This window comes from Carcharhinus amblyrhynchos, chromosome 2 (assembly GCF_965287045.1).
Source record: "Carcharhinus amblyrhynchos chromosome 2, sCarAmb.v2.hapA, whole genome shotgun sequence".
Classification (NCBI taxonomy): Eukaryota; Metazoa; Chordata; class Chondrichthyes; order Carcharhiniformes; family Carcharhinidae; genus Carcharhinus; species Carcharhinus amblyrhynchos.
Genome location: NC_137325.1, coordinates 29,975,762 through 29,988,770, shown reverse-complemented (window position 1 = coordinate 29,988,770; position 13,009 = coordinate 29,975,762). Strand labels below are relative to the sequence as shown.

Here is a 13,009-nt window from a genome sequence, read left to right as displayed (position 1 = left end):
AAGTTAATACCGAGACAGTGTTAAACTGTAAGCCCATATGCACTAAAGACTGAATTGAGACTACCCAAAGTTATTTTGCTTAGGATCCTCACAGCCTACAGATGGAACAATCTTCCACCATGTTAATCTAGGTTGGGTCTGCACCAGAACACCAGATACCTGAAGTAAATGCGGAGTATCTAACCCATTGCACCACCCAGTTCATTTCTCAATTTGGTAATGGTTTTCATCTTTATAAGAACATAAGAAATAGGAGCAGGAGTAGGCCATCTAGCCCTTCGAGCCTGCCCCGCCATTCAATAAGATCATGGCTGATCTGTCGTGGCTCAGTTCCACATTCCCGCCCTCTCCCCATAACCCTTAATCCCCTCTCTTATCAAAAACCCATCAACCCACGTCTTAAAAATATTTAGCGAGGTAGCCTCCACCACTTCAACGGGCAGAGAATTCCAGAGATTCACCACCCTTTGAGAAATTCTTCCTCAACTCCGTTCTAAACTGCCCCCCCCTTTATCTTGAGGCTGTGCCCCCTAGTCCTACTGTCCTTTGAGCGGGAAGAGTCTCTCCACCTCTATCCTATCGATACTCCTTATAGATACTCTCAACAATACATCATGAATACAATTATTGTTATTCAATACATACCAATGGGGATGGATCAGGAAATTTGTTAATGCCTTTGTGCTTCCAATGTTCTTCTCTTAGTTTCATGTCTATATGGTTTCCTTCAATAAAAGCAATATAATCCTTGTAACTGCTGGTAGGCCCAGCCAAAATACCTAGAAAATTCAGGTGATAGCTGCAATACTCTAGTAAAGTAGGTCTTGCACTGTAAATAGGAAAAATGAAAAAGCATTACAATAAGCACAATGACTATTTGTATACACAGTTGTTCAGTCTTCAAGCTAAAAAGGGATGCCAGTCAAGTGTAGTTTCCAAAATTAGCCCATCTGAGATAACAGCCTGACAGCCATGGTTGATATGCGGAGGAGAGCAAAAGACAAAACAAGCAGCATGGGTGGGTGGGTGGGGGAAGAGAGAGAGAGGGAGAGGGGCACACTTACTTGGGCAATTATCCTCATTGCTGGGTAAATGCCAGTGTTGTAACGGTATTGGAACAATTTAGCTGGGGTCATAGCTAGTTTCGGACCATAAATCTTAAGCGTGTAAGCAGGATGTTAGTATGTGGAAAATGGTTACTTAGGCAGGAAGAATAGTAATGCAATATACTATTTAAAGGGAGAGAGGCTGCAAAACTTTGTGGTCCAGAGGGAATTGCACATGAATCACAAAAAGTTGGGATGCAGGTAAGCGAGTGATTAGGAAAGCAAATGGAATATTGATGTTTATTGCAAGGGGAATGGGGAATAAAAATAGGGAATAAAAACAGAAATTCTGGAAAAACTCAACAGGTCTGGCAGTATCTGTGGGGAGAGAAACGAAGCTAATGTTTGGGTATAAGTTTCTCTCTGCCAGATCTGCTGAGCTTTTTAGCGTTTTCTGTTTTATTTCAGATTTCCAGTATTTGCATTATCTTGCTCTTATAAAAGTAGGGAAGTTTTGTTAAAGTTGTACAGGATATTGGTAAGACCACATCTGGAATACTGTACACAATTTTGGTCTCCTTATTTAAGGAAATATAGTAGGAATAATCTTAGGTCCCCAAACAGTAGTTTTATAGTGGCACACAGTATAAACCAAGGAATATTGAAGGCTTGAAAGAAGGGTGCAATAATAATCATGGGTGATTTTAACATTAACATTAACTGGAATAATCAAATTGGCAAGGGTAGTTGAAGAAAAGTTCATTGAATGTATTAGAGATTGTTTTTTGGAGCAATATGTTGTGGAAACAAGCAGGAAGCAGGCTATTGTGGGATTGGTGTTGTATAATGATGAGACATTAATTAATAATCTCAGAGTTCAGGATCCTGTAGAGAAAAGTGACCATAGCATGCTAGAATATCAAATTCAGTTCGAGGGTGAGAAATTGGAGTCGCAAACTAGCTTTCTGAATGTAAACAAAAGAAATTACGTAGGCATGAGGACAGATTTGGCCCTAGTGGATTGGGCAAGGCGGCTAAAATGTAGGACAGTTGATGAACAGGGGCAGTTGTTTAAAAAGATACTCAAGTTCCCCCAACTAAGAGGAGGAAATGTGGTAAGAGGGGGAAAGACTTCCATGACTAAACAAGGAAATTAAGGATAACATGAAGACAAAAACAAAGGAATATCATATTGCAAAGGCCAGTGGCACAATGGAAGATTGGGAACCTTTTAAAGATCAACAAAGGGTCCGTAAAAAAGTAACAATCGAAGCAAAAGTAAACTATGAAAGAAAACTGGGATAAAATATAAAAATGAACAGCAAAAGCTTCTATAAGTATATAAAGAAGAACAGAGTAGCTAAAGTGAATGTTGCTCCCTTGGAACACGTGGCTGGAGAGTTAATAATGGGGAATGCAGAAATAGCTGAGACACCATATCAATATTTTGCCCCAATTTTCAGGGTGGAGGATATGAGTATTATCCCAATAGTAACAGAAAATGCAACTGTTATTGAAAGGGAGAAACTTCGGCCTATCACCAGGGAAAATGTACTGAGCCAACTATTGGAATTGAAGACAGGCCAGTCCCCAGGGTTTGATGACCAACATCCTAGGGTCTTAAAGGAAATGGTGTTGGAGATAGTGGATTCATTGGTGATTCCAAAATTTCCTGGATGCGAGAATGGTTCTGGTGGATTGGAAAAATTCTAATATTTCTCCCTTATTCAAAAAAGGAGGGAGGCAAACTCTTGGAAACTATAGGCCAAATAGTTTATCACCTAATGTTGGGAAATTGTTATAATCCATTACACAGGAAGTAATAACAGAAATTTGGAAAGTCAAAATGCAATTCATCAGGGTCAGCATTATTTTATGAAGGGTAAATCATGTTTGACTAATTTGCTTGAGTTCTTCGCAGATGGTAACAAGCAAGGTGAATAATGGCAATCCTGCAGATGTAGTACAGCTGGACTTCCAAAAGGCATTTAATAAGGAGTCACACAAAAACTTAATAAACAAGGGTGAGTTCACATGGGATTAGGGATAATTTATTGCGTTGGATACAGGATTGGCTATTCAACAGAAAACAAAAGGTCAGGATAAATGGCTCTCTCTCAAGTTGGCAAAATGTGACTAATACGGTGCCACAGGGTTCAGTCCTCCAACCCTATTTATAACCTCTATTAATAACTTGGACACAGGGATAGTAGGTATCATACTCAAACTTACAGATGGCACTAAAAAAGGTGAGATAATGAAATAAGAAATTTACAAATGGATATGAATAGATTGTGAATGAGGCAAAATGTGGCAGATGGAGTTAAACATTGATATGTGTGAGGCTAACCATTTTGATGGAAAAATGGAAAGGCAAATTAACATCTAAAAAGAGAGAAATTTCATCGTGCTTTAGTGCAGGAGAATCTGGATGTTCTCACGCATGAATCACAGGAAACTAGCGTGCAAGTACAGCAGGTAATAAGGAAGGCAAATGGAATTTTGGCATTTATTGTTGAAAGAATAGAATATAAATGTAGTGAAGTGTTGCTGCTATTTACAAGGCACTAATGAGACAACATTTGGAATACTGTGTACAGTTTTGGTCCCCTTGAGGAGGGAAGTGGTTGAATTGGAGGTGGTTCTGAAGAGATTCACTGGACCAATTCCAGAGATGAGGGGCTTGATTTACAAAGAGAAATTGAGCAGTTTAGGCCTATAGTGCCCAGAGTTTAGAAGAATGAGAGGAGGTCTAGTTGAGGTGTACGTGATAAGAGAGATAGACAAAGTAGACGTGGAGAGGATATTTCCTCTTGTCAGACAATCTAGAACAAGAGGTTATAGTTTTAGGATAAGGGGTAGCAGATTTAAAACAGAGATGAGGAGAAATTATTTCTCTCAAAGGGTAAGAGAGTCTGTGGAATTCACTACTCCAGAATGTGGTGGATTTTGGGACTTTGAAAAAATTTAAGGAAGATGTGGATAGCTTTTTAATTAGTAAGGATTTGATGGGCTACAGTGACTGGGCAGGTAAGTGGGGCTGAGGCAGAAATGAGATCAGCCATGATAATATTAAATGGTGGAGCAGGCTTGAGAGGCTAAACTGCCAACTCCTGCTCCTACTTCTTAAGAACTGATTCAAGACTAGTACCGTTCTTAGGTGGCTATCTAATCCATGTTCCTCCCCTCTTCCTTGCCCCCACCCCACTCCATCACACTTTCTACCTCCACATCTGAACTTGCTTAAAAACCATTCTCTACTTCGAACTTCTCTCAGTCCCATGAAAGGTCATTGATCTAAGCTCTACTTCTCTCTCCACAGGGGCTGGTTGGTCTGCTGAGTATTTCCTGCATTTTCTATTTATTTTCCTCATGGTTTTTTTCTCAACCCAGTACTTCAGAGTGGCTTCAGAGGACAAGCAGATACAGGTGATACTCCACCAAGCAACAGGGGATGGTAAAAGAAGGGAAAGTGAAAGGAGAAAGAAGACATGTCAAGCTGGGAGTCAAATCAGCATTTTGCATACTTCCCAACAGGCATAATTATATTATTGGCATAAGCCACAGAGCAGACAGTGGCATGTGTCCCTGCCACACAGGCACAGGAAAAACAAAACTAAAAGTCAGACATTAACGAACTGAGCAAGGAAAGAGTGAAGAATGTAACGACAGAAAACATGATGCAACTTCGCAATGTTTTATTCCAGCCTTTCCCCATGCAAGAAGTCCCCAAGCTCAGCCTGTCCCTTCAAGGAGGGAGGATATTAGTGCTCAAAAACACGAGTCGGGAAGGGAACCAAGAATAAACACATACAGTCAAAAACAGGCTAAAGCTCTCACAACTTTGGTGGCTGTACTGGTGGAGGTCCGTGGATCAATACTTCATCTCTGCCCATCAAAAATAAATGTAGCAAGGTACAGGGGAACCCTTTTTTTTAAAAAAGGGTAAGAGAGAAAATATGAACTGACATTTGCTAAAGTTCCCACTTTCCCTTCTCTCCCTTGATCTCATATCATTTCCCAATTACAAGTGGATGAAACCATCTTGCTCCCAGGCCCAGACATCAATGCCACTTTTTAATAACAGTCATTAAAGTTTGAGATGTGTATTTAGGGTAACGCATTCCTCAATATTCTTCCCAGTGTTCGAAGAAGGGAACTGGAAGTGAGGAAGAAAAAGAAAGCAAGTCATCTCCACTAAACTCACCTAATACTGTAACCTGCTGTGTGGCGAATATTAGGACAAAGTACAATCCACTGCCTATTATTTCCTTCGTAAAATACATGTTTGTGCCTGAATGACTTTTATTTGCATTTTCAAAGTGTATGTGGAACTCTATAACCTCTCCCAACTCAAAATATTTAGGTAAATCACTAATAATAGTGACACATTTGGTTAGAAATGTCCTCTTAAGTCTGCTACTAAATAGGTAAGAAGGAAAGTCAACTGCAGGTCTCCTTATCTTACCTAACAGCAAGACGGCGCTGTTCAGCAGTAAGTTCTTCATCTTTGCGTCCCAGCCCTTTTAAAAATAGAAAAAAAAATCAGTGGACAACATGGGACAAAAAACACATCAGTATCATTAAAAGTGAACTGCTAGCACAGCCATTTATATTCTCCAATATGTTTCGTTTGTACCCCATTAAGAATGATAGAGTCATAGGGGTTTACAGCATGGAAACAGATCCTTGGCCCAACTTGCCCATGGCACCTTTTTTTTAAAACCCCTAAGCTAATCCCAATTGCCTGCATTTGGCCCATATCCTTCTGACACTAAAATATTTATAGATCAAGAGAAACCAGATATCCTTCTGTACCCATCGTACCCACGTAACTATTTAAATGCTTTTTCAAAGACATATTGCGCCTGCCTCTACTACCATCTCTGGCAGCTTGTTCCAGACACTTACCACCCTCTGAAAAAATTGCCCTCTGGCTTCTATCAAGAAGCCAATTTTATATCCATTTAGATAGTTCATCTTGGAGCCCATGAGATTTAACCTTATGCAACAATCTACCCCCATGCGGTATCTTGTCAAAGGTGTGGTACCTTGTCAAACGATGCAGAACTTATACAAATTTCAGAAATGCTAGTCGTCAATATTTAAAACCAATAAAAGTGATCGATACACAGACTATTCCCTACCCTAACTAGAAGCCCTCCTCCCACTACCATGTCCTCGATCTCCTCTCTCCCACATACAAGCCTTCCCCTAGCATTGAAGTATATTCACAGGTTCACTCTGCCAATGAAGTGTAAAAGGAATTGATGAGTGCCTAGTAGACCAAGGTGTGTTGAGCCCTCCAACATACCAAGGTGTCCCTGTCACCTTGGACTTAAAAAGAAAATTGAATGAGAATTATGCCAAAACAGCTCTTTTGCACACAAATAATCATCCATTGGTACACGAGTTTCTGAATCTACCTATTTTGCTTCCAAGATGCATCACTGCATCAAGCTAAACTGTTAAAAATAAAATGTTCCATCAAAGGTTACAGCATGACGCTTCCTTCAAATCCTAAAGATAATCTTTTACTGTAATTTTGGCTATCTGTTCTTGTATCACAATGTTCATCATAATGTTAGCCACAATTACTTATAAACACTGAATAAAAAAGAACTCAAGACAGAAAGTCAAAAAGTGCGCAAGGAAAGAATGAAGAATATAACTATAAGGAACATGAAGACTGAGCTACGGCGTGACAGAACAAGGTTTATTCCCAACAATTTTCCATACAAGGAATCTCAGCTAGTCTCTCTAAAGTGGGGAAGAAGCAATGTCAGAAAATGTGGGTGAAAGGGAATTGATAACCAGAAAAAAAAGACAGGAGGGGAGTGGAAGTAGCAAAAATACACGCAGCCTAAAGAGATTGAGGCCTGAATTTTCACTTCCAAATCGGGAGCACAGTGGTAGGGAAATTACGACTCAGCAGGTGGTGGTTCAGGGTAGTCAGATTTTCATTCTGGATTGGGGTTGGGGTGCTAACAGGAGATTGTCCTACTGCCCCTGGAAACAGTGCAGAGGCATCAACAGATGCTGTAGAGATGGAAATAAGCTGTCTGAAAAGTCAGCCTTGGTGCATCAATACTTTGTCCCAGCTTAAAAAAAGCAAGAAAACAAAATTAAGCTGTATAGTCCTCACCAACCTCCTCCTATGTCTCATCCATGCCACTTCATGCTTCTCTACCCACTCTCATGGCCACTCATAGCCTCCATGCCAACATGACTATCCACCCCATGGCCCTTCAAAACCCCATGCCAACTTAGTGTAAAATCATTCCAACCAATGTTCCCCCATGCACTATCCTTTGCCCTTACATCCTCCATGCCAACTCAGCCAGTATCCATCATGGACAGACTTCAGGAGCCATGCTGAGGTGAAACAAAATAAAGCTCTAAATGTCTGGTGATGACTTTTTAAAACCATTCAATGCATTTTAAATCTCTTCAACTACCTAATCCCTTATGAAAACAAACGTCTGTATTCATAGCCAACAAACGCTTTATAACCACTTGGAGCCTGCAACGAAAATGTGAACTGACAGGCATCCCACTGTGGTAATCATAGGTTGTGAAATCAGTAATCAAGCACAAATTCTGTAACAATACTCCTCTGCCTCATGTCAATAGGCAGATTCAAATATCAAGCACTGTTTTTTTAAAATTACAGACTGTTTTCTTTATAATTAAAGTCAGGAGATTTAAATTATTTGACAGTCCAATGTGCTCACCCACCTTTAGACACATTCTTGTCTATTGTAACATCCCAAAGGGGCTCATCACCGCTCCCAAAAGGCACTTTGGCCTCTCCCAAAGATGTCCTTTGTCACGGATCTGCCTACCAACAGCAGTAGCCAGCATTCAAAGGGGATGATGAGATGCAATCTTTCCCAGTAACAAGATTAGCAGACAGAATCAGTTGTAAGTAACTATCATCAGGAATAAGCTTACCTAGACGACTAGGAAATCATTTATGGTAGGTATACAGGCACGGTTTTTGAGAGTAGAAAATGTGAGAGATGTAGAGGTACCAGGTTATAATTGCCAGCGCCTGTAGAAGCTGACGGGTTAGTTTTAACATCTTAACACTCCGAAGATGTACAAGTTAGGTTGATTGGCCTTGCTAAATTTCCTTTAGTGTCAGGAGGATTAGCAGGGTAAATATGTGAGATTAAGGGGATAGGACCTGGGTGGGGTGGTTGTCAATGCAGGCTTGATGGGCTGAATGGCCTCCTTCTACATTGTAGGGATTCTATGATTCTATTTGCTGTGATGCAGACAGCACCCAATTGTCGTGTTATCTGTTAACTAAATGATTGGAACGTGCATGCTGCTGAGTGGCTACATCTCTCAACAGCAGTGGCCGCAGGTTCTGGTTGAAGGATAACAGAAAGTTTAATAACCTCACATGGTGATCAAGATCAGTGAATGCATCTTCAGTTTCCATATGCTTACAACGAACCACCAGCATTACACACTATTCAATTCATTACACATCATCTTTCACTCACCCACCACAATTTTTTTTAAACACATTTCAAGTTTTACCTCATCCTAACACTTAATTCTGTTGGAAATCTCACACAGTTTGCAAATACTGTCAGCTATTCAACTCCGGTCCAAACATATTGCGAGACACTCACTAACACAACTTCCTGTCTCTTGCAGAAAAAAGGTGGCAAACAACTAGAAGCAGCAATGAAAATGAACTAACCAATAAGGGAGAGTTGTGCCTGCATGTTCTAACCCGCATGGTGCAGGTGGTGCTGGCCATCATTAGAACAGCCATTACTGAGGCAGTGGCCAGCAGTGTGACTGAAATCATTGAAGATGATTCTGATGTTTCTAAAAGCTGTGCAGAATAAAAATTACTTCATTAGTAACCTTTAGCATCGTAAAACTGAAAACTGATACCTGTTCACTGCTAAACATTATCTTTTAAAACCTTGGTGGACATATGAACATATGAATTAGGAGCAGGAGTAGGCCACTCGAGCCTGCTCTGCTATTCAATAAGATCACAGCTGATCCAGCCACAGATGAGAATTTAACCCATGACTTCTGGTATACAAGACCAATGGTTCCCACTTGGCCACCATACCTGATGGCATTAGTAATTCAGATTGTCACCTTTTAACTTGGTCCCTCATTGAAAATAAAAATTACATAGAATTTACAGCCCATCAAAAGGTCATTCAGCCAAAAAGTCATGATGCTGTTTATGCTCCATGCGAGCTTTATGCCCCCTTACTTCATTTCACCCGATTGGCATTGCTTTCTACTTTTTTTTTCATGTGTTTATCAAGATTTCCCTTAAATGCATCTTTGTTTCAAACACTGCTTGTAGTGGTAATTTCCACGTTTGTACCACAATCTGGGTAAAGCAGTTTCTCGTGAATTTTCTATTGCATTTATTTGTGACTATCCTATAGTTCTCGACTCCTAACAAGTGGAAACTTATTGCCATCTATGTTTAATGGCACTGAAACAAAGGGGGAGCAGGAAGATAGAATAATGCAGAAACACCACAGAACGAAGAATGGACTGTTTCATCCTCAGCCATTCCTTTTGTTTCTGAGTTAAAATTCAAATTTGGTCAAGTTCATCAAGCCACACTCGTACTCTGATTCAACCCTCTAAATGAATCAGTATTTCAGGTTGTACCAGTTTTACAACATTTTCTAAAGAGGAACAAAGTCCTCATTTAAAATAAAACTTGTGATTCATAATATATCCACGCAGAGAGCAATATTTCAACTGGTAAATCGTTAAACTGTCTACACTGCAAAAAAAATCCACAAGTCACAAATCAAGGATAAACAATTCCTAGTTCTGCTGTACAACTGTACGTATTGTAATCCAGGAGACTAAATACATAATTTTCTCCCCACATTTTTTTCTGAGAATTCCTTTTACAACAGAAAAAGAAAACATAGATTTGCCACTTCAATAGCAGGAATGAAAAACCATAGTTGGCCAACAATGAAATAAGATCCGACTTTGGGGATCTGTTGCTAGGATCCAAATAGCAAAAAACATAAGTCACAATAATAAAAACATGAGCCAATGAACAAAGTTAGTAAGATCACTTGGCAATTCCAATCAAAAAATAAATTTTAAAACAGGTCTTTCACACTTGTCTCTCAATTTCCTGTATTATGATTTCAAAACCAAAACAAATTTAAAATTCTCATCCTGGTGTTCAGATTTGTCCAGGGCCTCACCCTCCCTCTCTCTGTTACCTCCTCCAGCTCTACAACCCTAGATCATCACTGCACTTCATCAATTAGCCCCTCTTAAGTATCTCCGCTTTTCAGCACTCTACCATTGGCAGCCTTGTCTTCAGCTGCCTATAGGCCTTAAGCTCCAGAATTTCCATGTTCAACCACATTACACCTCGCTCTCTTCCTTAAAACTTACCTCTGACAAAATTTCAGGTCACCTGTTTGAAAAATCAATTAGGCAAATTTTGTTTGGTAACATTTTTTTTACTATGTTGAAGGTGCTATACAAATACAAATTGTTGCTGTATGTCCAGCCACAGAATTGGATAGCCCTGTGCCTACTTTGATCCGAAATGGCCAACTATTCAGTATTGGAAGTAAAAGTTTATTATCGCTGCATTCCTCATAGCTCTTCTTGAATGTTGAACAAAAAACTGAATTGTTGGAAATGCTCAGCAGGTCAGGCAGCATCTGTGAAGAGAAACAGAGTTAACGGTCAGGAGTCTCCTATTGCGAGCTGCGACTTTTCTGGCAAGTCAAGGTGGGAGATGCGCGTCACCGGCCTTGTACCAGGATCTGTGCATGCATCGGGAACGCATGCGCATCTCTCAGAGCTGGCAAATAGTCGCTGGTCAGACCATGCTGGAAACTGGCGGGAAGGCATGCAAGTCATTTGAATCTATTTTTGAAAATACATTTACAACATATTAATCTAATTATTGAAAGTTTTCAGGTCCCGATTGAATCTCCCACCCCGCCAGGAGTACTTCATTCTGGCGAGTTTACACTAGCTCCCCATGTGGGAGACCCTCCCGGAATGAAGGGGGCGGCAATTGGGGCCCCCCCACCGGGGTCAGGCAGTGGAGCCAGAGCCCCTGGGCATGGGCACCCTGGCAGTGCCAGCCTGTGCCCCCGGCACTGCCCAAGGGGGCAAAGTGCCCATGCCCAGAGAGTACCTTGCACTGCCCATCTGGCATCAGGCAGTGCCAAGTAGGCAGGGCCTATTGTGGGCAGGCCTAGGGGTTGATTGGTGGGGGTAGGGAGTCCTGCTGCCACTCTGCAGACAGCATCGGTCTGGGATAGAGGGAGAGCAGCAATTGGGGCAGCTGGGGGTGTGTGGAGATACGGGTGAGAATTTGAATTGGTGAGAGTGTGGAGATTCTGGTGAGAAGCTGAACTGAGAAAACAGTCGGGATTTAGAACAGTTTTACCACCAGTTCAGCACTTTTGGGAAAATCGCGGCCAACATTTCAAATTGAAATGACCATTCATCAGAACCAACTGGTTAACATTACCTCTGTTTCCCTTTCCACAGATGTTGCCTGACCTGCTGAGTATTTTCAGCATTTGTTGTTTTAATTTGATTTTTCCTGCATCCGCAGTATTTGCTTCTATCCTCTTGGACTTCCCTTGATGCAAAGGTTAAAGAAGTGCAAGGTGCTGCTGTAATAGATAATTTAGAAGTTTGCAGGCAGATCAGAACTGACATTATTTAAGGCAGTGGAGGAACAGGAAAGGAAGGTGCAAATGAAAAAAATAGTAGTAAACACGGCTTTGTCAAAGGCAGATCGTGCCTTACGAGCCTGGTTGAGTTCTTTGAAAATGTAACTAAATACACTGACGAAGGAAGAGCAGTAGATGTGATTTATATGGACTTCAGCAAGGCGTTCGATAACGTCCCCCATGCAAGACTTCTTGCGAAAGTGAGAGGGCATGGGATCCAAGGAGCTGTTGCCTTGGGGATCCAGAACTGGCTTGCCCGCAGAAAGCGGAGAGTGGTTGTAGATGGGTCTTTTTCTGCATGGAGATCAATCACCAGTAGAGTGCCCCAGGGATCTGTTCTGGGACCCTTGCTGTTTATAATTTTCATAAATGATCTGGATGAGGAAGTGGAGGGGGTGGGCTGGTAAGTTTGTTGACGACACAAAGGTTGGTGGTGTTGTGGATAGTTTGGAGGGATGTCAGAAGTTGCAGCATAATATTGATAGGATGCAAGGCTGAGCAGAGAAGTGGCAGATGGACTTCAACCCGGATAAACGTGTAGTGGTCCATTTTGGCAGGTCAAATGGGATGAAGGAATATAATATCAAGGGTAAGACTCTTAGCAGTGTAGGGGATCAGAAGGACCTTGGGGTCCGGGTCCATAGGATTCTTAAATTGGCCTCGCAGGTAGAGGACGTGGTTAAGAAACGTATGGTGTACTGGCCTTCATCAATCAAGGGATTGAGTTTAGGAGTCAGGAGATAATGTTGCAGCTTTATAAGACCCTAGTCAGACCTCTCTTGGAAGTCTGTGCTCGGTTCTGGTCGCCTCATTACAGGAAGGGCATGGAAGCTATTGAAAGGGTGCAGAGGAGATTTAAAAGGATGTTGCCTGGCTTGGGCGGCATGCCTTATGAGGATAGGTTGAGGGAGCTCGGTCTTTTCTCCTTAGAGAGACGAAGGATGAGAGGTGACCTGATAGAAGTGTATAAGATGTTGAGAGGTATAGATCGGATGGATTCTCAGAGGCTTTTTCCCAGGGCTGGAATGGTTGCTACGAGAGGACACAGGTTTAAGGTGCTGGGGAGTAGGTACAGAGGAGATGTCTGGGGTAAGTTTTTCACTCAGAGGGTAATGGGTAAGTGGAATCAGCTGCCGTCGGTGGTGGTGGAGGCAAATTCGATAGGGTCTTTTAAGAGACTTCTGGCTGAGTACATGGGACTTAGTAGAATTGGGGGTTATAGGTAAGCCCAGT

The 13,009-nt window shown here is 41.5% G+C and overlaps 1 protein-coding gene across 1 annotated transcript in view; it reads right to left on the bottom strand.

The window, feature by feature from the left end:
- The window catches only part of mboat1 (membrane bound O-acyltransferase domain containing 1), a 106,156-nt gene that overhangs the window by 28,670 nt on the left and 64,477 nt on the right, over nucleotides 1-13,009 (bottom strand). The window contains exons 6-7 of the mRNA XM_080203988.1: nucleotides 5,515-5,569; nucleotides 646-829 (exon numbers count right to left, since the gene is read on the bottom strand). Of these exons, the coding sequence (XP_080060114.1) occupies nucleotides 646-829; nucleotides 5,515-5,569 (239 nt within the window). The remainder of the gene's footprint in view (nucleotides 1-645; nucleotides 830-5,514; nucleotides 5,570-13,009) is intronic.